Source organism: Chlorocebus sabaeus, chromosome 5 (genome assembly GCF_047675955.1).
Source record: "Chlorocebus sabaeus isolate Y175 chromosome 5, mChlSab1.0.hap1, whole genome shotgun sequence".
Taxonomy (NCBI): domain Eukaryota; kingdom Metazoa; phylum Chordata; class Mammalia; order Primates; family Cercopithecidae; genus Chlorocebus; species Chlorocebus sabaeus.
Window position 1 is genome coordinate 63,534,300 of NC_132908.1, and position 21,673 is coordinate 63,555,972.

The 21,673-nt window shown below is 45.9% G+C and overlaps 1 protein-coding gene across 2 annotated transcripts in view; it reads right to left on the bottom strand.

Moving 5' to 3' along the window:
• Positions 1-647: 647 nt before the first annotated feature.
• The window catches only part of CMTM4 (CKLF like MARVEL transmembrane domain containing 4), an 82,648-nt gene continuing 61,622 nt past the window's right edge, over positions 648-21,673 (bottom strand). The window contains exons 3-7 of one of the 2 annotated variants that reach the window (XM_038008383.2): positions 9,610-9,708; positions 7,931-8,091; positions 6,828-6,829; positions 5,365-5,390; positions 648-3,203 (exon numbers count right to left, since the gene is read on the bottom strand). In XM_038008383.2, the coding sequence (XP_037864311.1) occupies positions 3,150-3,203; positions 5,365-5,390; positions 6,828-6,829; positions 7,931-8,091; positions 9,610-9,708 (342 nt within the window). In that variant the 3' untranslated portion in view covers positions 648-3,149. Of the gene's footprint in view, positions 8,092-9,609; positions 9,709-21,673 lie in introns of both variants that reach the window. The other variant, XM_007993583.3, reaches the window with a different exon arrangement.

The following is a 21,673-nucleotide window of genomic DNA, read 5'->3' on the forward strand; positions in this document are numbered from 1 at the left end:
AGATCCACAGCATGCACAGTTTACAACAGGATTCGTGTTCCTATGAGAACCTAATCCCACTGCCGGGCTGACAGGAGGTGGAGCTCAGTTGCTTGCCACTCACCTCCTGCTGTGCGGCCTGGCTCCTAACAGGCCCCACAGTACCAGTCCACTGCCCAGGGGTTGGGGACCCTGGCTCTAGTTCTCACACTATCCTGTTTTACAAACAAAGAAACTGAGACAAAGGTTGGGTAACTGGCCCAGGGCCCTCTCACTTACACATCAGGATAGTGTCTCACAGCAGCCTCAGGCAGTGGGAACCCTGGGGCTCTCTAACAGCCCAGAGAACTGCAGCCCTGGAGGACCCAGGTCAGCGTTCTTGTCCAGGCTGATGGGAAAAGACAAGACATTCCACCCAAACTGTCACACACCACATGTGCTGAAAATGCATATGAAAGCTGGGTGTGCAGGAGCGGAGAGGCCCCTGGTGGAACTTACGTTCCACCTTGTCAGCCCTGGCAAAGTGGCAAAGCTGGTGTCCCAGAGGCCTTGTTCCACCGAGGATCATGGCTCTGTTCAACCTCCACACAGCAGCCCTGTTTCAGGAACTGGATCCATAACCTTTAAGGGGCAGAGGAGGCCAGCCAGAGTGAGGAGAAACAACGACATCCTTACACGTCCATTTATTAAACAAGAGTTCCTTCATGACGATTTAATACAATAGTTATTAACGATTAGTGTTGAGAAAATTATTTTCCTCTACATACAAAAATACAGATTTGAACACTATGAAAAAGATCAAGACAAGTACCGTGAAAAATTGGTCCTTCAAATGAAAGGGGGAAAATTGAGGGCAATGTGAGGCTTTGCCTGCTGTCGGGGACAAATCAATAGCAGCAAAGCTTTGGGGCCCCAACCCACTCCAGACATACAGACTTGAACCCGAGAGCCAGGCCAGCCAGGGGGCACCCACCCAGGGCTTCCGTGTCAGCTGAAAAACCAAACACATAAACCTAAGTTTGCCCAATGGGCATTGCCTCAGAAAGCCCACAGTTGTGTCTTTAAACTGCCAGAATGAAAGAGACTTAACAAGTAAAATGTGATAGTTGTTAATATTGCCCCCCAAAAGTGCCACCAGGTGAAGTACCACGGATAAATCATATTGGAAAGTTACTACTTAGCCATCTGGCTTGACTTCCTTGGTTATCAAATAATTACATATTCTGACCCTTCAGAAGGATATCAAAAGCTACGATTTTATGTTTCAATCCATCTGTACCTTCATTTGCAATGGCTCAGCTAGTTTATTCAGGGGTTTTGGGACCAGCCATAACTCACGCCCTGCAGGAAGGAGAGGCGAAAGGAGCTGCTAAAGAGTATATGTCTGTGTCTTGGTGTTATCTAGCTCCTCACAGCAAGCAGCCTGTTTTGTTCAGGCCTGAAGCCTGGAATATGCCACGAAGCCTAGCCAGAGCATCCACAACGAACCAATACGAGATCCGAGTGAAAGGTGAGAGCTCCGGAGCCGGCTGAGGTCCCTGGGGAAGCTTCCCACTCTGCAGTGGCAGAAGGCCGCGCCTCTGCAGGATGCCTGCACTGATCCTGGAAGGGGCCCAGGCCAGAGAATACGCTTGGGCTCAGTTCACCAGCCCAAACCACAGGGGAAGGAGCCAGACGCCGGCCTTTCACCATTTTACACCCAAAGACAGGTCAGGGCTCTGATGCTACTCTTTTGTTTGTAAAATATGGAACCACTTTCTTTGTACTGTTTGAGGTGAGCAGTGGCTCCAAACTGAGCAAGTGGTTAAAAAATGCCAATGCAATTATACTGACTTATAATTATTTCACAGAAATATACTCTTACTCTCCGACTATTTAAATAAGCAGGAACAAGATGTGAGAGAAGCAGCAGCAGAGAGGAAAGAGGAATAGCCAGGGAATTTTTTTGTTGTTTTTTTCTTCTTTAAAATACATACGAAGTGTAAAGAGAAAATGGCCAAAACCTCAAAACTACCATTGTTGAAAACAATATTAAAAGGACACAATCTAAAATCATGCTACAAAAATAGTGTTATCTGGCTTAACTAAATGTACATCTTTTTTTCCAATTCCATGATTGACAAGAGTGCTTATGCGACGCATGGAAGGCACCAGAGGTGAAGTGATTATTTGCCTTAAAATATACAAAGACAGAATTGCCTACTTTGAAAAAAAAAATAGTCATACTTGTAAATAAATATGTTTCTGCCATGGGTTCCTGAACCCCTACAAATTTCAACATATACAAATAGTTTCAATTCCTAGCATTCTCTTAGAGGGAACCATGTCAAACAAAATCAAGTTAGGAAAAGCACTGATTTTATCCAAGTAGGTCAATTTGAGGCAAGATTCAAAAACTCATTTTAAAATGGGTTACAGAGTGAAAGAGTTGGGAGCAGGCAGCCCCCTTTGGGCCTGGGCCAGCCTACAAGTCCATCCCAGGTGTCCTGCCTTCGCATCTGCCAGCCCTCGGGCCAGCCAGGTCTCCCTTCAAACCCTGAGTATTTGCCTTCCTCACTTCTGCAAAGAGGGGAACAGAGTCTTGAAACTTGCAAAATCGACTCTGGAAAAAGCAGGCAAGCAAAGCAGGGCCTGTGGGGGGAAGCAGCGTGAGTCAGGCCTCACCCTGGTGCAAGGGCACCAAGTCTCCCTCCTCTCCCCTCGTCTCCTCACCATCCCTTCGCGTGACTGACTTTCCTGATAAAAATGGGGGTACTTCCTACTGGGTGTCTGCACTGTCATCCTAAGGCAACTCAAGACATGATAGTTTTAGACTATGATCAAATCTCACACAAACCATTATCAAAATTTTGTTTCACACCATCTCTCTTTTCAGGAACAGTTAGGAAAAGAAACTCTGGCCTGGCCCTAAATCCCATTAGCAAAGCTGACTAAGGTGGTCTGAGATATGTTCTTACTCCTAAACTCAAACTTCAAAAGTTTCGATAGCTCCCTGGAGTCCAAGCCAAAGGCTCCCTGGCCTTTCTGTATTATGCATCCCAAAGAAAACACGCCACCCCAGGTGTCTAGATAGCAGTCACCTGAATTAAAGCCTCAGCATAAAAAACATAGACAACAAACTTACCCTATGAAATAGATACACCATTCAAGGACCCATCATCTAAACTTTTCTAGGCACGCTGCCAGTGATTCAAACTCAGCGGGCTTGTGGGTGATTTTTTCCCCTTACTGTTATGTTTGTGAATAGGAAAAACTAGAAAGGAAAAAAAAAAAATCCCAAAGGTTGAAAAACTGTATTCAAATGGAAAAAGAATATATCCCAGACAAAAGAAGAGAAAATATAACAGGACCTATTCCGCTTCAAGCTGAAGAGTGTACAAATGCTACTCACTCACATGAAGAAGAATTAAACAGAACATTCACTTTCAGAAGAACATTCTTCTAGACGTAATAGATATTGAAGGTATTTTCTCTCACAGTTTCTAAATAAAAGAAACATAAAAGGTCAAATATTTTAAATTACTTTCTCGACCAGACAGTTCTTGTGATTTGAATGACATCTGCTGAGAAGAGAAGAAACACAAGATTCTATAAAGCGCCAGGGAAGTTTACAAAGCTGAAAGCTGAGGGTGTCAGGCCTGCGTCCTGTCTGAGATGGCAGCCAAGCCAGCTTCAGAGTCACCTGCTGGACCCACATGTTCCTGAGCCAGATGCCAGGAGCTCACCCATAGCACGGGGAAGACCTGTCCCCAGCATCCCACTCTTGCCCTCAAGCTGACTGTGGAACATGAGACAGCTTTCAAAGACAAGAGGACAGGAAGGCAGTTAACCAAGTACACGTTTCCAAGATAGCCTGAGCTGTCTAGTGCTGATGGAAGACAGGCGGGGTGTTCCAGGCCACCGCTTCCTCCCTCATCTCCCAGACCGGACTGTGTGTGGACCTCACCAGCCTACCAAGCTGTTGGGCCTGGACATGGGTGCTGATAAAATAAGACAAACCTGGAAAAAACCCTGGATTCTGCAACTTCACTGGGAACTAACAAGGCACCTAGAGACCTCACAAGCTAATGGCAGTCCCTGGAGCAGGAAGCAACTTGTTATTCTGCTCAAGAGAATCCACCAGTAGCTCTTGGCCTAGAAACTTTTTTCCCCTTTCTGATACCTGTTTAACGTCATTATTTCTCTGTAAACAAGATCTGGAGAAGATGACAGTCAGGCAGTGGCACAAAGACTTCATGATCGCTTTGTTTTGAACACAGATGAGACAATGGGAACCCTTAAATCATCACTGCCTTGCAGAATCACTAAATTGGTCAGGTGTCTCCACGCTCTATTCATCTCCTAGGTGTTAAGACCAACCCACAGAAAATCTGGCGATTTACCTCGCCAGAGAGGGATTAGACCTCAGTCCACCTCTTAGAGCACATGGATAGGTGAGGTTTTCTCATGTGAATCTACAGGAAAACACGCCTGGGCCACACACAGGACATGACACACACTAGGGTTGTTCAGGGCTCATTCACTGCAAGCAAGAATTCATATACATGAGTGCACAAAGGTGTTGGAGCTTGGTCTCCTCAGGCTTAACCCAATGCTGACTCACTAGGACAGCTTCCAAGAACCACAGATGAAACTGCAAACTTGAAGAGAGTCAAAATGTTTTCAACTGAGTCACGAAGCTCTCCCAGAAGCACCCGACATAGGGTGGAGGTCAGACACATTCCGTGGCTGCCCACAGGCGTGAGCCTTCCCGCCAGGGGATAGTAACAGGACCCAAAGGGCTGCGGGTGCCGCTGACTTCCCAGGGCCAAGCCCTCAGAGCTGGGCTGGCCTTGCCCATGCTGGCGTTAGCTCACGTTGCCAAGGAAGATGTGTATTGGGGCTGTGCAGGCTGCCACATTCTTGCTTTTTCCGTAGACAAAAGTCACCTCCCTCGGATGGCTGTTCACTTCAAATCGAACTTATCTGACGAGATTTTAATCTGTAACTGCATCTGCTCTTCCCAGCTTTATGTGGGGCCAGCAAGTATCTTCAGCCTTTCATGACTGCAATCCCTCTTTAAGACAGGGAAAGCATATTTCCCTCCCATGCCTTCAGCAGTGTGAAGGAAGGATATCAAAGAGAATCAGAGGGAAAAAATACCAAATCCACCCAATCAGTGCCAAAATAAACTTTCTCTGAGGACGTCAGTGTTTGCATCCATCTAAAACCACCAGAGGTTCCACCAAATGCTTGAGGGTTTCAGCTGTACAGTGTCCAGGAACAAATCCAAATGCACATAGCAACTGCAGTTTCTTCAAGTTTTGCTTGAAATGTGAAAACCTATATCATCCCACCAGAACAGTGAGAAAAATTAAGGTCACTCAGCCTTCAAATGCCCCAAACCAAACTGATATTGGTCCCTATTGAAACTATTAAATGCAAAAACACTTCCTTCAATTTGCCAAGAGGTCATTTTAAGGCCCCCAGATATAGACTGTCTTCTGTTTGCACAGAGGCAATATAAGAAAAATATAGGCGTCTTCACGTTCACCGTGGACAACGCTATTCCCTCCAGAACTTTCATCACCACATGGTCTATACATGATGAGATGTGCAACCACACATTACATCAACTAGAAAGTGTCCGTGGCACCACTTCCAGTCCTAGTGGGAGTTAATTAAATACAAGGAGAACATTTACAAAACCACGGGGGAGCCTCATGGCACAAAGGATATTAAATAGTTACAGGGACATAAATAATTCTGAAGAGTCTATCACGAAGATGCAAATTGACTCGTAAGTCACTCTGTGGCGTGTCATCCTTTTTGGTCATTCATCTGCATTTAGTTTCAGTGACTTTGGAACTATTTCTTGCAGCTGACAACATATCCTCAGGAGGCCGACCACCTGCTCCCACTTTCACCAGATGATCAAGTGGTTTTACTGAAGTGACCTGGAAAACTTGGGCAACAAGCCCACCTGAATGGTGTTTTTGTTTTTAATCCCACTTCAAAGGTGGCCTTTTTTGGGGGCCAAGTAACAAGATTCCCAGCAAGAGATTTCTGATAAAGCTCAGGGTGGTCCTTCCAAGTGGGCCCCATTTAATGCAAGGCTGAGCCTCTGTGGCCCTATTTTAAAAGGGACTCTTAAAGGGAGATAAGCCCAGTTTTGACTTTGCAAACACACTCAACAGACCTGCCAGGCAGCACACCCAGCTGTAAGCCGGCCTGGCTGCCCTCTCTGTGGGAGCAGAGGGGAGACAGTTGTTAACAGGCTAGCAGGGTCAGCCCGAGGCAGACATGGTGCTCAGCCATATAGCCTGGGCCACTGCTCCGAACTCAGATTGTACTCAAGGTGTTGGTGCAGGGAGCTAACCCCAGCTCCAACCCCCAGCCCAGCAGTGTTGCCTGATCAACACTGTGAGATCAGATGCTATCCTTTCCCGGGGAATGAGATGCCACATGTGCATAAGGGGACGCTTTCTCACAAAGACCCCCGCCGCCCCCTCGGAGTTATTTATTACACAGTACACTGCTAAAGCTGTCAACATTTGTCAGCACTTGATCTTGGGGATTTCTCCACATTACTGCAAAATCTTCCTACCACAGTAAGTGCTTTTTGGTGAGGGCTAAACACAAAATGTTAGAGCTAGAGTGAGGTTTGTAAACATTAAAAACAGTTCAAAGAGTGAAAACCTGACAAACTAAACCAACTTTTTTCCATAAAAGATATAATTAATCTCTAATTAAAAAAAAAAAACTACTGCATCATGGGGACTCACTGAACTCATTCACCACACACAATAATCTTCACTTTATCAATAATCAATCAGAAACCTTAAGCAGCTAGGATTTTTCACCCCAACAACTCCCAAGAATGATGTATGTAGTTATGACACTGAGGCGCCCAAAGCAACAGTTAGTGCCTTTTGAAACATGGGTGGAAGGGTGTGTTCTGGTGCAAATTCAAGTATTTTCAAATCCTAGACGAATCTGCTCAGAATCACGTTAGAACTCTTTGCAGGCATTTAGAAAATTAGCACACAACCCTAAAATAGAGGAGGGTGTGTGTATGTGTGCGCGCGTGCGCATGTGCATGCTGTTTTTTAACACAACCACATACCTCCCACCTGCAGTCCATGAAGCCAGCAAATGGGCAAGTGCTTTGGCTGGTGGAATAGGCTTGTTTCTTTCATGGCTTTTACCTGAGAAGGTAAAATGACTGAAAATCTGCAGTTCAGCCTCAAAGTACTTAGGGTAGGCAGGAAACTGGAAAACAAGATGGTCCCCATATTCCTGGAGAAGAATCTGGGGTTCAGGAAGCTGATTCATTTGAGGAAGAATCAAGTGATTTCTCATCAGAGCAGGAAACAAAAGATAACCCTCCCATGAGTCACAGGTCCCTGGGAGCCATCCTAATAGGACATCAGCTTTCCCCAACCCTGTGGCCTTTGGGCTGGTGCTGGCTGCCTGGGGGCCCTGGCATGGAAGACAAGGAGTGGGTTGGATCCTGGCAGCCAGACTCAACACTGACTTGGAGCAGGTGGTGCCTAAGGCTGCCTGAGAACCACTGCCGACTGACCGTTCCAATGCTGTCCCTTCATTCCTTCATATTTCCCCCCCTTTTAGCAGCCCCATTTAATCCAAAGTCGTCTTGTTACAAATACACATGACAGGGTGGCTCAGAGTCAAAGGAAGCCTGTGCTTCAGGGCAGGTAAGACCACAAGTGGACCTGGGCAGTGACACTGGCTGCTCCACAGCCCCAAACACCAAGGAATATGGGCCTCCTGACTCCACCGCGGACCCGCCCACTGGGCCACTTGGGAAACCCTTTCCCAAAATGAACTTTTACCAAAGAGGACAAAATTCAACTGAATCACACGGAAATCTGACACAACAAGGGAAAGAAAACTTGACTGAGAGACGGGCACAAGGATGGGAGGGAGGAGGATCCAGGCAGGTCCTCACGTGTCCAGGCGCTGGATCTCAGGGCGACTGTCCACATCCCTGGACTCTGTGCGGGCTCGGATGTAGTCATTGGTGCTCTGCTGGCGGATGCTGACTCTCCATTTCTGCACTGCCAGGAATGTGTTCACTGCATATGCTGCAGTCGCCAAGAAGCCAAATATCTAAAACACACCAGCACAGTTAGTCCTCGGGCATGTGGCCTAGCCCCCCAAGGCTTCCGTGGTGACCCAAGCCACGTGCAGCCCCTTCCTGCTCTGCCAACTGACCACTACAACCCTGTGCCTTCATTCTTTGATCTCTTTCCCCTCTCAGAAGCCCCATTTAATCTAAAGTCTTGTTTCAAATACATATGACAGGGTGGCTCAGAGTCAAAGGAAAGCCTGTGCCCAGCCCTGCTGGATGTGTGGCTGTCACACCACGGCTGAGTCTCTAGTCATGTGACACACAGAAAATCTTGCCTGACCTAAAGACAGCCTAAGGTTTCCTTTGAAGTATTGTGGACCTATAAGAAAAAAAAATCACAAAAGTACCTCTTTTACTGCACCTTCAGGGCCTCTGGTCCCAGATGAGAAAATACAGTGCAGACAAAAATGTAACGTAGACAGAAAATCAGGGTTTTGCATGTGGGTCCCAAATCAAGCCACAGGGCCAAACGTTCCACATCACAGCCCCCATCCCACACCTGCCTCTCACTGGGCAGCTCCAAGTAAGCAGCTCCAGAGTGAGAAGCACAGAGTTTTCATTATTAAGACTGACAAATCTCCTGAGTGGTACCTGAGAGAACAGCTAGTTTAATCATTTATAAACCTTTTAATCCCCCCATTACAAAAAGGATACCTGTTCCTCATAAACTGAGAGCAATACAGAAATGCAGGGCATGCAGAGGGAAAGTCCTACATTATCTGGTCCCCACCCGCCATGGCATTTCCACCTTGAAATGTCTTGTGACTGCTAAACGGCATCATGACTGCATTCAAGAACCCTCCCCTCCCTTCCCCAGGCAGGCAAGGCTCTTTCTTTTTTTTTTTTTTCTTTTTTTCTTTTGAGACAGAGTCTCGCTCAGTCGCCCAGGCTGGAGTTCAGTGGCGTGATCTCAGCTCACTGCAAGCTCCGCCTGCCGGGTTCACGCCATTGTCCTGCCTCAGCCTCCTGAGTATCTGGGACTACAGGCACCTGCCACCACATCTAGCTAATTTTTTTTGTATTTTTGGTAGAGACGGGGTTTCACCGTGGTCTCGATCTCCTGACCTCATGATCTGCCCGCCTCAGCCTTCCAAAGTGCTGGGATTATAGGCGTGAGCCACCATGCCCGGCCAGGTAAGGCTCTTAAACAACATCACTGACAATCATCAAGGACTGTGTTGGAAACGAACCAAAGCAGGGGTTCTTGAACTTGAGTATGCATCTGTATCATCCAGAGGGTTCATTCAAATACATTTCTGACTCAGTAGCTCTGGAGTGGAGCCTAAGGATGTCTAACAGACACTGAGATTGCTCTTCTGGGGCCCATACTTTGAGAACCACAGCACTGAAGGGACTGGGACCCCCACTGGCCCAGTAACATCATCTTTAGCAAAGGAAAAGCCATAGGAGGGGGAGCAGGACAAATGCCAGGGACAGGCGAGCAGGTCACAGGAGGTCCCCAGATCAGCCTGCTTTAACCATTTGAGTTTGCTTACCACGGCAGCAATTTCTGCTCCGGCTCTGTGATTTAAAGTAGCCAGTACGATTGAAGCAATAAAGAAAAGGAAAGTGCTGAGTCCAGTGTTGACCAAATCCTAGAGAGAGAGAGACAAAATAAAACAAGTGAGAAGAACCATTCCATCTTTGCTCTAAAAGCAACTGAAGAACTTTCAAAATAAGACCTACAATACCCAACCTCCCTGGTGGCTCCATATTTCAGTCTCAATGTCACAGGGTTACTGGTCACACAAAAGAAGGCAAAGTTTATGACACTACTTGATAAATCACCACCACAAAATCTTCATTTTCACCAACCCCACTACCCTTTCTGAAAAATACTAACCAAAATTGATAACAGTAATTACCATTTAGAGGTCTGGTGCCATCTTTTAAAAACCACACTCAAATCATCTTGCTATGGACAAAGCTCTCCAGGGGTCCAAATGTACTAAAACTGGTGAAATCCCTCCAGCATTCCCTGCACTCACATGTGACATTCAAAACAAACTTTCACACATAGAAAGCACACAGCCAGACCTCACGCTCTTTCTCAAGCAGTCTTTCAAGCCTCTATGTCACTAAAGCCTGGAGAATTTTCTCCTAAGCTTCTCGCACAGCACACATCCACCATTTCATAGATTTAACTCCTGTCTTATTTGTAGAAGGGAACATAGCACGGTAATGAAAGGTCACAGCCTGAGCAGGGTCCAAACCACCCCTATGACTTTGGACAAGCTACTTTGTTTCTGTGCTTTACCTGAGAATGTACCCCATTCCTCCCAGAGTTGTTGAAGGAATTAAATGGAACTATACAGGTAAAGAGCCCAGCATGGTGCCTGGCCCACAGCTACGGCTGCTTACACATTTACTGTCACTTCTATTATTACCACTTTGGCCTGAGGCCCCCAGTAGCCTGGGTCATAACAGAGTACCTCTAAAACCTCTTTAGGAAAAAAAAATTCAAGAAAAAGCCCAAACTGCCTGAGTGCCAGGCTGATTACACTATAAACACCTGATGGGTCCTCTGGTCTGGCCTGGCTCCAAGGTCAATTTCCTCTTTTTGAAGATGTAAAGATGGCTGGTGCAGTGGCTCACACCTGTAATCCCAGCACTTTGGGAGGCTGAGGTGGATGGATCACTTGAGGTCAGGTGTTCGAGACCAGCCTGGTCAACATGGTGAAACCCCATCTCTACTAAAAATACAAAAATTAGCTGGGCGTGGTGGTGCACACCTGTAATCCCAGCTACTTGGGCAACTGAAGCATGAGAATCACTTGAACCCGGGAGGTAGAGGTTGCAGTGAGCTAAGATCGCGCCACTGCACTCCAGCCCGGGTGACAGAGCAAGACTCTGTCTCAATAAAATAATAAAATAAGATGTAAAGAGACAATGCTGGCATCGTAACAGTGCTGAGCCTTGCAGCAGACACCCAACCTGCTCCTGGCTCACGGAAAACTCTGCTCAGATACATCTGCCAGCAGGATGGGTTTCAGCTACGACCTGCGTAAGCCAGGGCAAATTTTTCACAAATTCAAACCAGAAAGCATTTAGTTACACTCAGCTCTGGTAAGATGCTATAGGGGTAAAAAGAGAGTATAGAATATACTTCCCAAAGCAAAGACTATTCAGAAACAAGGGGAAAATATAATACACTGTGAGGTCAAACATCAAATAAAACAGTATCGACATTAACAGTGACTTTTTAAAAATAGAGATGCAGCAAACGGCCAGAAAACAAACAGGCCAGGCGCGGTGGCTCATGCCTGTAATCCCAGCACTTTGGGAGGCTGAGGCAGGCACATCAGCTGAGGTTGGCAGTTCGAGACCAGCCTGACCAACATGGAAAAACCCTGTCTCTACTAAAAATACAAAATTAGCCGGGTGTGGTGGCACATGCCTGTAATCCCAGCTACTCAGGAGGCTGAGGCAGGAGAATTGCTGGAACCCGGGAGGTGGAGGTTGCCGTGAGCTGAGACTGCGCCGTTGCACTCCAGCCTAGGCAACAAGAGCGAAACTCCGTCTCAAAAAAAAAAAAAAGAAAGAAAGAAAAAGAAAAGAGAAAACAGTCAAAAATGTTAAAGTTGTAGGAGTATCCATAGGTTTAAATTTGTGTTAGCAATGATCATTAACAATAGTGAATGGAGAATGAGATGATGAATGGGATCAGCGAATACAGGGAAAAAAATTTCAAAAAGCCTATTTTAAAAAGATACAAAATAATCTTCCAATATGATCTGAGACTAAGGGACCAGATTAAACTAGGGGAAAAAAATGCCAGCAACTGCCAATAAGAGCATAACATATCTGCCTCCTCAAATCCCACTGAATTATATTTAAATACTGAAGCACTTGCTTAAAAGATGAATCTAAATATAATTGAGCTTCTAGGACTGTGCTGTCCAATAGGGCAAACACTAGCCATGTGTGACTAAAGTTAAACTAATTCATATAAGATAAAAAATTCCACTCTTCAATCACACTAGCCACAATTCAAGTGCTCAGTAGCCACATGTGACAAGTGGCTGCCTCAAGGGCACAGCAGATCAGAAAACATTTCAATTATCAGAGCAGCTGCTATGGTACCACATTGCCCTGAGACCAATGACTAGGTCACAGAGATGGGGAAAGAAGGACATGTGAAACACTACCATGAGGGTGCACACAGTCAACTCAACTGCAGGACCCTCTACAGGATAAATGACCCAGTTTTTCTAACAAGTCAACAGAATAAAAAGAAAAAGGGGGGCCAGGTATGGTGACTCAGGCCTATAATCCCAGCACTTTGGGAGGCCGAGGTGGGCGGATCACCTGAGGTCAGGAGATAGAGACCAGCCTGGCAAACATGGTAAAACCCCGTCTCTACTAAAAATACAAAAATTAGCTGGACCCCATCTCTACTAAAAATACAAAATTAGCCGTGGCCAGGTGTGGTGGCTCACACCTGTAATCCCAGCACTTTGGGAGGCTGAGGTGGGTGGACTGCCTGAGCTCAGGAGCTCGAGACCACCCTAGGCAACATAGCAAAACCCCATCTCTACTAAAACACAAAAAATTAGCCAGGCACAGTGGCATGCACCTGTAGTCCCAGTTACTCGGCAGGCTGGGGCAAGAGAATCGCTAGAGGCCAAGAGGCGGAGGTTGCAATGAGCCAAGATCTCGCCACTGCACTCCAGCCTGGGCGACAGAGTGAGACTCCCTCTCAAAAAAAAAAAAAAAAAAAAAAACATTAGCTGGGCATAGTAGCATGTGCCTGTAGTCCCAGCTACTCAGGAGGCTGAGGCAGGAGACCTGCTTGAACCCGGGAGGGAGAGGTTACAGTGAGCCCAGAATGCGCCACTGCACTCCTCTGAGCAACAGAGAGAGACTCTGCCTCAACAACAACAACAAAAGCGCAGGGCTGGGGGAATGGAGCTGTTTGCGGGGACCTTGTGTGCATCAAGATTTGAACAAAACAAATGTTGGCCGGGCACGGTAGCTCACGCCTGTAATCCCAGCATTTTGGGAGGCCGAGGTGGGCGGATCACGAGGTCAGGAGATTGAGACCATCCTGGCTAACATGGTGAAACCCTATCTCTACCAAAAAATACAACAAAAATTAGCCAGGCCTGGTGGTGTGCACCTGTAGTCCCAGCTACTGGGGAAGCTGAGGCAGGAAAATGACGTGAACCCAGGAGACGGAGCTTGTAGTTTGCCGAGATCGCGCCACTGCACTCCAGCCTGGGCGACAGAGCGAGGCTCCATCTCAAAAACAAATAAAAAAAAAAGTAAAAAGACATTGTGGGCCGGGCCCGGTGGCTCAAGTCTGTAATCCCAGCACTTTGGGAGGCCGAGACGGACAGATCACAAGGTCAGGAGATCGAGACCATCCTGGCTAACATGGTGAAACCCTGTCTGTACTAAAAAATACAAAAAACTAGCCGGGCGAGGTGGCGGGCGGCTGTAGTCCCACCTACTCGGGAGGCTGAGGCAGGAGAATGGCATAAACCCGGGAGGCGGAGCTTGCAGTGAGCTGAGATCCGGCCACTGCACTCCAGCCTGGGTGACAAAGCAAGACTCCATCTCAAAAAAAAAAAAAAAAAAAAGACATTGTGAGACAAAGGGGAAATCGGAATATGAACTGGATATTAAATAAAATTAAATATTGCTAATTCTATTGGGTATGACAATGGAATAGTGCCATTTGAAACACAGTGCTGTATTTTAAAAAGAAAGGTAGTGAGGAAACAAATGACAATGTTAAGCAACTATTGAACAAATACTTTTAAAAATGTGTATTCCTACCTAACACCTTAAAGCAAAATAAATCAAAGAGAATAAAAATTACGTTTAAAAAGCAAAACCACAAAAGTATGTGTGTGTGTTTAAATAACCCTGGTCAAGAAGAACTTTCTAAGCATTATACCAAATGTAGAAACCTTCAAGTATAATCTTGACAAATATTAAACCTTAAATAACCATTTGACAAAATGGTCAATATTGGCCAGGCACAGTGGCTCACGTCTGTAATCCCAGCACTGTGGGTGGCCGAGGCAGGTGGATCACTTGAGGTCAGGAGTTCGAGACCACCCTGGCCAACATGGTGAACCGCTGTCTCTACTAAAAAAACACAAAAAATTAGCTGGACATGGTGGTGGGTGCCCGCAGTGCCAGCTACTCAGGAGGCTGAGTCAGGAGAATTGCTGGATTCTGGGAGGCAGAGGATGCAATGAGCAAAACTGCACCCCTGCACTCCAGCCTGGGTGACAGAGCAAGACTCTGTCTCAAAAAAAAAAAAAAAAATTTTGCCGGGCGCAGTGACTCATGTCTATAATCCTAACACTTTGGGAGGCTGAGGCAGGCGGATTACCTGAAGTCAGGAGTTCAAGACAAAACTGGCCAACATGGTGAAATCCCATCTCTACTAAAATACAAAAATTAGCCAGGCGTGATGGCAGGTGCCTGTAATCCCAGCTACTCGAGAGGCCGAGGCAGGAGAATTGCTTGAACCCAGGAGACGGTGGTTGCAATGAGCCAAGATCGCGCCACTGCACTCCAGCCTGGGTGGCTGAGTGACACTCCGTCTCAAAAACCAAAAAACCAAAAAAAAAAAAAAAAAGTTCAATATCTTTAATTTATAAATAGCTCTTGCAAATTAATGAGAAAAAGTAACAAAGTGAGAAAAGGACATACATAAACAATTTGAAAAAGAATACTACTGGGTAATAAGCAGGAACAAATATTCAAATTTACTTATAGCCAAAGAAATGAAAATTAAATTGGTAATCATATACTACTATTCACCTGTGGGACTAGCAGACTATACACCTGGGGTAAGCGTGTGTGTTGGAGACAGTGAGAAGACCAACAAGAAGGGCTTCAATGACACAACTTCCTGGAAAACCACTGCCAATAGGTATCAAGGGTTTTAAAGAGGTTCATGTCATTTTCCCATGAATCCTACACTTGGAAATCCATCTTAAATATCATAGTGGGGGCTGGGAGTGGTGGCTCATGCCTGTAATCCCAGCACTTTGGGAGGCCGAGGCAGGCGAATCACCTGAGATCAGGAATTCTAGACCAGCCTGGCCAACATGGCGAGACCACGTCTCTACTAAACAAATACAAAAATTAGCTGGGTGTGGTAGCCTGTAACCCAGTTACTCGGGAGGCTGAGGCAGAGGAAACACTTGAACCTGGGAAACAAAGGTCACAGTGAGCTGAGATCGCGCCACTGCACTCCAGCCTGAGAGACAGAGCGAGACTCCGTCTCGGAAAAAAAAAAATCATATTAGGGGCCAGGCACGGTGGCTCCTGCCTGTAATCCCAATATTTGGGAGGCTGAAGTGGGTGGATTGTTTGAGCTCAGGAGTTCGGGACCAGCCTGGGCAACACGGCAAAACCCTGTCTCTACAAAAAATTCAAAAAAATTAGCCAGGCATGGTAGTGCATTCCTGTAGACCCAGCTACTTGGAAGGCTGAGGTGGGAGGATTGCTTGAGCCCAGGAGGTCGAGGCTGCAGTGAACGAAGACTGCGCCTCTGCACTGCAGCCTGGGGGACAGGATGAGACTCTGTCTCCAAAAAAGTAAATAAATAAATGATAAAAGGCAAAAAGGTCTAAGTATAAGGAAGCACACAAAGTGCTCAATAGGGGAGTTGTTCAATAAAATGGGATTTCCATAATGGAACACTATGCAGTCATTAAAAATAATGATGTTGTTGTATATTTAACATGGAAGGTACAATAATTTAAATGAAAATGCATGACTTTAATGGTTCTATTTTTCTGCACTCACATATCACAACACAATGCATATGCAAAAAACAGTCTAGAGAGAACACTTTAGGATTCATACTCAAGTGTTTTAAGTGGTTACCCTTCAGTGGGTCATATCGCGTATTTTTAAACAGCTTTATTGAGATATAATTCACATACCATAACATACACCCAATTAAAGTATACAATTCAATCACAATGTAATTTTAGAACGTTTTTAGCACTCCAAAAACAGCCTCGTACACATTAGCAGTTATTCCTCATTCCTCCCCCAACCCTAGGCAACCACCAATCTGCTTTCTGTCTCTATGGATTTGCCTATTCTGGACATTTGTGTGTGTGTGTGTATGTGTGTGTGTGTGTGAACTCTGCCACAAATATACAAATATTCTGGACATTTCATACAAATAGAATGATATAACATGTCTTTCGTGCCTGGCCTCTTCCATTTAGTATAATGGTTCTAAGGTTTATTCATGTTGTAGCATGTATCAGTACTCATTCCTTTTTATTACTGAATAATAGTCCATTGTATAGATACACCACATGTTATTTATCCTTCATCAGTTGATGGACATTTATTTCTACTTTTTGGTTATTACAGATAATGTAGCTGTGAACCTACAAGCTTCTGTGTGGACAAGTTTTCATTTCTCTTCAGTCATCAGATGATTTTTTTTTAATTACCTATTATCTTCTAGTTTTTGGGGTTTGTTTGTTTTTTGTTTTGTTTTGTTTTTTTTACAATAAGCACTTATTATTCACACAATTTGAAAGGCCCAATACTGGAATACTGCAAATCTTAGTCAGCATCAAGCACTTGAGTTCCTGGGCCATGAAACAAATCAAGGATGAACTGATAACAGATGAAATATTTGTACACAGAATCAGCCTGGGGCTGTCACTGCAATCCTGGTTGGCCCTCAAACCAATGTGCTGTGTGGCTGGCTCTAGCGTCTGTCCTACACATCCAGGAGACAAGAACGTTTGCAAGCACTCGGCCCACGCTTTGCACTCACTTGTACTTGAACGGCCCCAGGATCAAAGGGATAATTATAATGTTGATGACAGCAGCAGCTACTATCTATGGAGTCACTGTGCCAATCACATCACTCCCAGTGAATTCTAAATTATGATCCAAAATGAACAAGTTTTGTTCTACTTTCATAGATGAGGAAACTGGGTCCCAGAAAGAATGAGTGTGCTATAATGAAAAATATTTAATCAAATCCTTGAATCTCGTGAGTGATATGAGCGTCTTTTGTTATTCATAATGAGTCCCTTTCAATCATACCCAAGTTTACGCTAATGAAGTGACTTTTGTGGGAATAGGGTGGTAGACAGCTTCAGGATAAGGGCAGGTCGCCAGAAAAGCCAGCCAGGTGATTAGAGAGTGGGAATTTTCAGCCCCATCCCCTGGACCTCCAGGGAAGTTAGAGGAGCTGGACATTGAGTTCAGTCACCAAATGGCCAATCAGTCATGCCTACCTAGTGAAATCTCCAGAAAACATTTCTAAACGATGGGGTCTGGGGAGCTTCTGAGTGGAGCTCATTCTGACTCCATAAGGATGGAGGCTCCTGCATCTGACGGCCTCACCCTATGGATCTCTCCCATGTGGCTGTTCCTGAGTTGTATCCTTTAAAACATATCAGTGATTGTTTAAGTAAAGCACCTTCCTGAGTCCCTCACCTGTGGGCCCTCACCTGTGGGATCTGTGCTAACCCTGAGAGTTAGTGTCAGAATTGAATGGAACTGTTGAACATCCAGTCAGAGTCAAAGAATTACAGAACAGCTTGGTGTGGAAAATGTATTTGGTATCAGAAAAAAAAAAAAAACACAAGGGCTCAGGGCTCAGCCAGTGGACCCTACGGGTGATTGCCAACTGTTCTCAACCCACCACAGCACCCGGCCTAGGTTCTGAGAGGCCTAAGAGGTCTCTGGGGCCACAGACCCCACTAAGTAAAGGTGATCAAAGCGGAAGAAGAAAAACAGGACAGTGTGGGGGCTCAGGATGCGAGATGAGAGAGTATGGCAGGAGGGACAGAGTGCCCCATAGCAGACACTGCTAGGACGTTGGGTAGGGTGAGAACCCAAGAGCAACCAGAGGATCCGGGAACACGGAGGCCCCATCCCAGGCTCCTGACCAGGGGACTTTCAATGCCGCCAGACTGGAGTGGGCTGAAGATGAACTGGGCAAGACCACCACATAGTCAGGATGGTGGACTGGGGGAAGGGGCAGGAGGTGTGTTTGGCTGGAAAATACACATGGGAAGCTTCTGGGGTGTTGACAATCTCCTATTTGTTGACCCAGGTGGTGACTGTATATTAAACTCCATATTTACTTTCATAATTTTTTCAGAATTTGACAAATAAGAGATTAGAAAAGAGAGATTAGGAGAGGGGGAAGTAGAGAAGGAAGGTGCAGAGCTCCTCTTCAGGGAAATCTGGCTGAGCTGGCCCTGGGCTCTAGGGCCAGTTGAGTAGGAGCCACTGGCAGGCTTTTGGGATGGGGGAGGATCAGACATGCCTTTTAGATAGCACCACATCCCAGAAGGGAAGGGGAGAAAAGGAGGAGCCCTGTGGCACTAATCAAAGTAAACAGGGGTGGAATATGTGAGTGGGTGAGCTCCTAGGACACAGAGCAAAACAAATATCACCAGGCGTGGCGGTTCACGCCTGCAATCCCAGCACTTTGGGAGGCTGAGGCGGGCAGATCACCTGAGGTTGGGAGTCCAAGACCAGTCTGACCAACATAGAGAAACCCCCTCTCTACTAAAAATACAAAAAAATTAGCTGGTCATGGTGGTGCATGCCTGTAATCCCAGCTACTCGGGAGGCTGAGGCAGAAGAATCATTTGAACCCAGAAAGTGGAGGTTGTGGTGAGCCAAGATTGCACCATTGCACTCCAGCCTGGGCAACAAGAGCAAAACTCCATCTCAAAAAATAAAAAAGTATATATATATATACTTTTTTGAGATATATATATATCAAAGAACAAGTCCCACAATCCATCCAAAAAAGAAAACACAACCCAAACCAAAAACTTGACATTAACAGAATCTTTCAAATTCCATCAAATTATGCTTGCAGAAAATTATGCATTGTCCTCCTTATTTATCATTTCTCATCCATATTTATGTCAACCTGGGCTCCGGGAATGACCTGTGTTTTTAAATCCATACCAATCATACCCTATTTTAACCATCAGGCTGGCTCTGCTGGAGACAAAAATACTCCCAATACTCCCACCACCTTGTTATAGAAACACAACACAGCCAAGGCTAACCCTTCTGTAGCGAGTTGATGAGTTAAGATGGGCCCTGAGGAGCTCACTTTTTCACCCCTCTCAGAGAACATTGGACACGAGCTGCCTTTAATAGGTACCATCTTGGCTGGACGCGGTGGCTCACACCTGTAACTTCAGCACTTTGGGAGGCCGAGGTGGGCAGATCACCTAAGGTCAGGAGTTGGAGACCAGCCTGGCCAATGTGGCGAAGCCTCATCTCTACTAAAAATACAAAAATTAGCTGGGCATGGTGGTGCACGCCTGTAATCCCAGCTACTCAGCAGGCTGAGAGAGGAGAATCACTTGAACCCAGGAGGCAAAGGTTGCAGTGAGCCGAGATCACGCCATTGCACTCCAGCCTAGGCAACAGAGCAAGACTCCATCTCAAAAAAAAAAAAAGGTACCATCTCCTCAGGTTCATGTAATATATATGGCCTTTTGTTGGGCAAACACACAGCTTTTATCTGCTCCAAAAGAGTAGAAAGCCTGGAATGGATCCCAACGAACAGGATGGTATTCTCAAGTGATCACATCACCACCCAGCCACAGGCCCAGGCCACCACCACTCAGAGAAAAGAATGAGTATCAACTTCTCAGGGGAAGGGATGCACCTCAACATGACCGGTGACATAGTAGTGTGGTAGTTAACAAGTGGAAAATCTTTCATGATTAAAACAGAAAAAGCAGAATTCCAGAAAGCTCACTAAATAGGTATTTCTGGGCCGGGCATGGTGGCTCACGCCTGTAATCCCAGCACTTTGGGAGGCCAAGGTGGGTGGATCACCTGAGGTCAGGTGTTTGAAACCAGCCTGGCCAACATGGTGAAACCCCATCTCTACTAAAAATACAAAAATTAGCTGGGTGTGGTGGTGCATGCCCGTAATCTCAGCTATTAGGGAGGCTGAGGCAGGAGAGTCACTTGAACCCTGGAGGTGTGGGTTGCAGTGAGCCGAGATCATGCCACTGCACTCCAGCCTGGGCAACAGAGCAAGACTCTGTCTCAAAAAAACAAAAAACAAACAAACAACAACACAAAGTAGGTATTTCTGGGGATAAACGCTGGTATAAATTAGTAAGAACTCTGAAGCGTGAAGTCCTTTAACAGATGAATGGCTGTCAGATAAACTGACAAAACAGAATTAAGGGGGTCAAGTCAAACCTGGTGGAAGTAAACAGGGGAACAGTGTGGATAACATAACAGCAGCGTGCCAGGACACCTCTTACTCAGTGAGATTAACATCGTGGCACTGGCCGCAGCGCCCACTGATTTGAGGCCTTACCAGGTGCCTTTACACACATTACCTCATTTTATACTTAAAAAAAAACCCTGTAAAAAATAATTATCTCCACTTTACCAGTGCTGACTTTTCACCAATGTAGGGCTCTCAGTGACTTGCCCAGGGTCATGCACAGTCCGTTTTAGCAGCCACCTTGGACTTGAACCCAGCCCGGTCTGTTTGACTCAATGCCTATAGTCTTAACCTTTCCAGCAGCTGCTTCTTTGTCAAATAGGTCCTCCCACAGGATTTCACAGCCCAGCCCCTTACTCAACAAGTATTTATTGACAGGCTTCAGGAACACCAGGAAAGTAGGATAGCAATGAACAAGATGCTGACCTTGACCTTGACCCTGCATCCATGGTATGAGCATTTTAACTGCGGGAGGTTTGCAAAGTTCTCTTAAACTGTCTAATACATGCTCTGTAAGCATTTTCTTATGGATAACATAAACCTCATTTTAAAAATAGTTGAGACATTACAACCTGTCACAAAAACTCAGACAAAATGCTTCTAGTTATCTTGAGGTTTTAGAGCTTAAATTTAAAATACCACCACATTTTTCTCAGCTTTCGGTGCTAAGACAAAAAACAGCTAAGTTTTTAACTGACATCTACTTTTCTAGATCAGCAGCTCTCCTTTTTCCTCCTTTAGGAGTCTGTGCCAGGTAGGACAACACAGAGAGCACCTGTAAGGAGGACCTTCCCCACCCAGGGCACACCGGGAGAGCAGCCCTGCCAAGGAGGTGGCAGCTCCAGCCTCCTCCTTGGGGCCCATACTTTCTCATGGGCCCAGCAGCAGCCACACACAGAGCCATGTGTGGCTTCTGTGTGGCTCCCGATCTCAGGCAAGGGTAGCTGGTCTGAGGCGCTCTCCTCCTGCTTCCCCCTCAGCAGCTGAGGTTTCCACGGCATTTTCATCCCACAGGCACAGCAGGGTGAGGCAGCCGACTGTGCTTACGTGGATTTCCCTGACTGACTCCCTTTAAGCTCTTGCACATGCTAATTTGCAAATAAATATCAAGAAAACCAAATGATATTAAAAATCCCTTTCTCATTCAGCACAGTAAGGACACAGTCTAGGAAAGGGAGTCTAGGACTGACCAGCTCTGTGCTTCCTGTCTGATTAACAAGGGTGGCCAAACAGGGCTAAGAACCCAAACCATGGGGAGAAAAGGGCAGGTTTCCACTCAAGACTTTCTGATCAAACCACCAAACCCCCCAGGCCCTCCTAGTTGCTTT